This window comes from Eurypyga helias, unplaced genomic scaffold (genome assembly GCF_000690775.1).
Source record: "Eurypyga helias isolate BGI_N326 unplaced genomic scaffold, ASM69077v1 scaffold33988, whole genome shotgun sequence".
Lineage (NCBI taxonomy): Eukaryota > Metazoa > Chordata > Aves > Eurypygiformes > Eurypygidae > Eurypyga > Eurypyga helias.
Genome location: NW_010269407.1, coordinates 380 through 1,577, shown reverse-complemented (window position 1 = coordinate 1,577; position 1,198 = coordinate 380). Strand labels below are relative to the sequence as shown.

Sequence of the window (1,198 nt, the reverse complement as noted above, 5' to 3'; positions counted from 1 at the left end):
TCGGTTCCCAGAAGCTGAGCAAGGCCATCGTCCTCCAGAAAAGTGAGTCTTCAGGGTGGGGAGAGGGAAAGGGGGGTGCTCTCAACCCCCAGAAGGCCTCACTAGAGCCGTGCGGCGCGGAGGTTCAGCACTTTGGGACCTTCTGGTTGTGATGCACTGGGGGACCCCCGGTGCCACCTCCCCGAGGAGAATCGGGGCAGCCAGGAGCTGATGCTGCCCAGCTCAGACACCTTCCGTGGAGGTCTCGGGGGCTCCTGTGCACGCTGGAATCCTCACTTGGCATTTTCATGCCCAGCCATTGACTACATCCAGTTCCTGCACAAGGAAAAGAAGAAGCAGGAGGAGGAAGTTTCTGTCCTCAGGAAAGACGTGATGGCCTTGAAGATTATGAAAGCGTAAGGGAAGAGCTGTTTCCTGCCCGGTCTTTGAGTTACCACAAGCTCTTGGTGCTCCCCGTCGCTGCCCGATGGCTGGTGACGGGCAGTGACCTTGCCCCCCGCCAAGGCCTCGTGCCACTGCTGAGCACGAGGCGCTGGGTTTGTTCCAGGAACTACGAGCAGATTGTGAAGGCTCATCAGGACAACCCGAACAAGGGGAAGGAACAGGTCTCCGACGAGGTGAAGTTCAATGTTTTCCAAAGCATTATGGATTCCCTGTTCCAGTCCTTCAATGCCTCCATCTCGGTAACGAGTTTTCAGGAGCTCTCGGCTTGCGTCTTCAGCTGGATCGAGGAGCACTGCAAGCCCCAGGTGAGCGGGAGCTGCGGTGGGCTGTGCCCATGGCAGACGCTGGGTGCCCTGTCCCCTCTCCTGGGGCTTCCGAAGGGCAGCGTGTGACCGGAGCTGGGCTGGGGCAGGGAGGCAGTGCCTGAGCTCCAGCTGCTGGGCTGGTTCGGTGCTGTGAGCTGGCCAGGGTGCAGCTGGTCAGCAGGAGGGACAGTTTCTCTGGAACAACTGACTGTGTCTCTTCTCTGCCCCAGACGCTGCGGGACATCGTGACCGGGGTCCTGCACCAACTGAAGAGTCAGCTGTACTGAGCCTTCCTTTTTTTTCCGGGGTGATGGGCGCCTCCCTCATGGCCACTCTTAAAGCTTCTCTGAATTATTTATCGTGTTAACGAAGAGGAGGCTGCGCAGACATGCAGAGGAGGTCGCCATCACGGTCAGCACTCCCAAATACTTGTAGGGACTTAGCCAGGG

General features: G+C 58.7%; 1 protein-coding gene across 1 annotated transcript; it reads left to right on the top strand.

Moving 5' to 3' along the window:
* Nucleotides 1-5: 5 nt before the first annotated feature.
* On the top strand, nucleotides 6-1,036 carry MLX (MLX, MAX dimerization protein; the record flags this gene model as incomplete). The annotated part of the gene is made up of 4 exons (XM_010158097.1): nucleotides 6-42; nucleotides 296-395; nucleotides 548-749; nucleotides 980-1,036. Coding segments are annotated over 4 exons (396 nt in total), but the record flags the coding sequence as incomplete, so codon positions are not given.
* Between the last annotated feature and the right edge of the window lie 162 nt (nucleotides 1,037-1,198).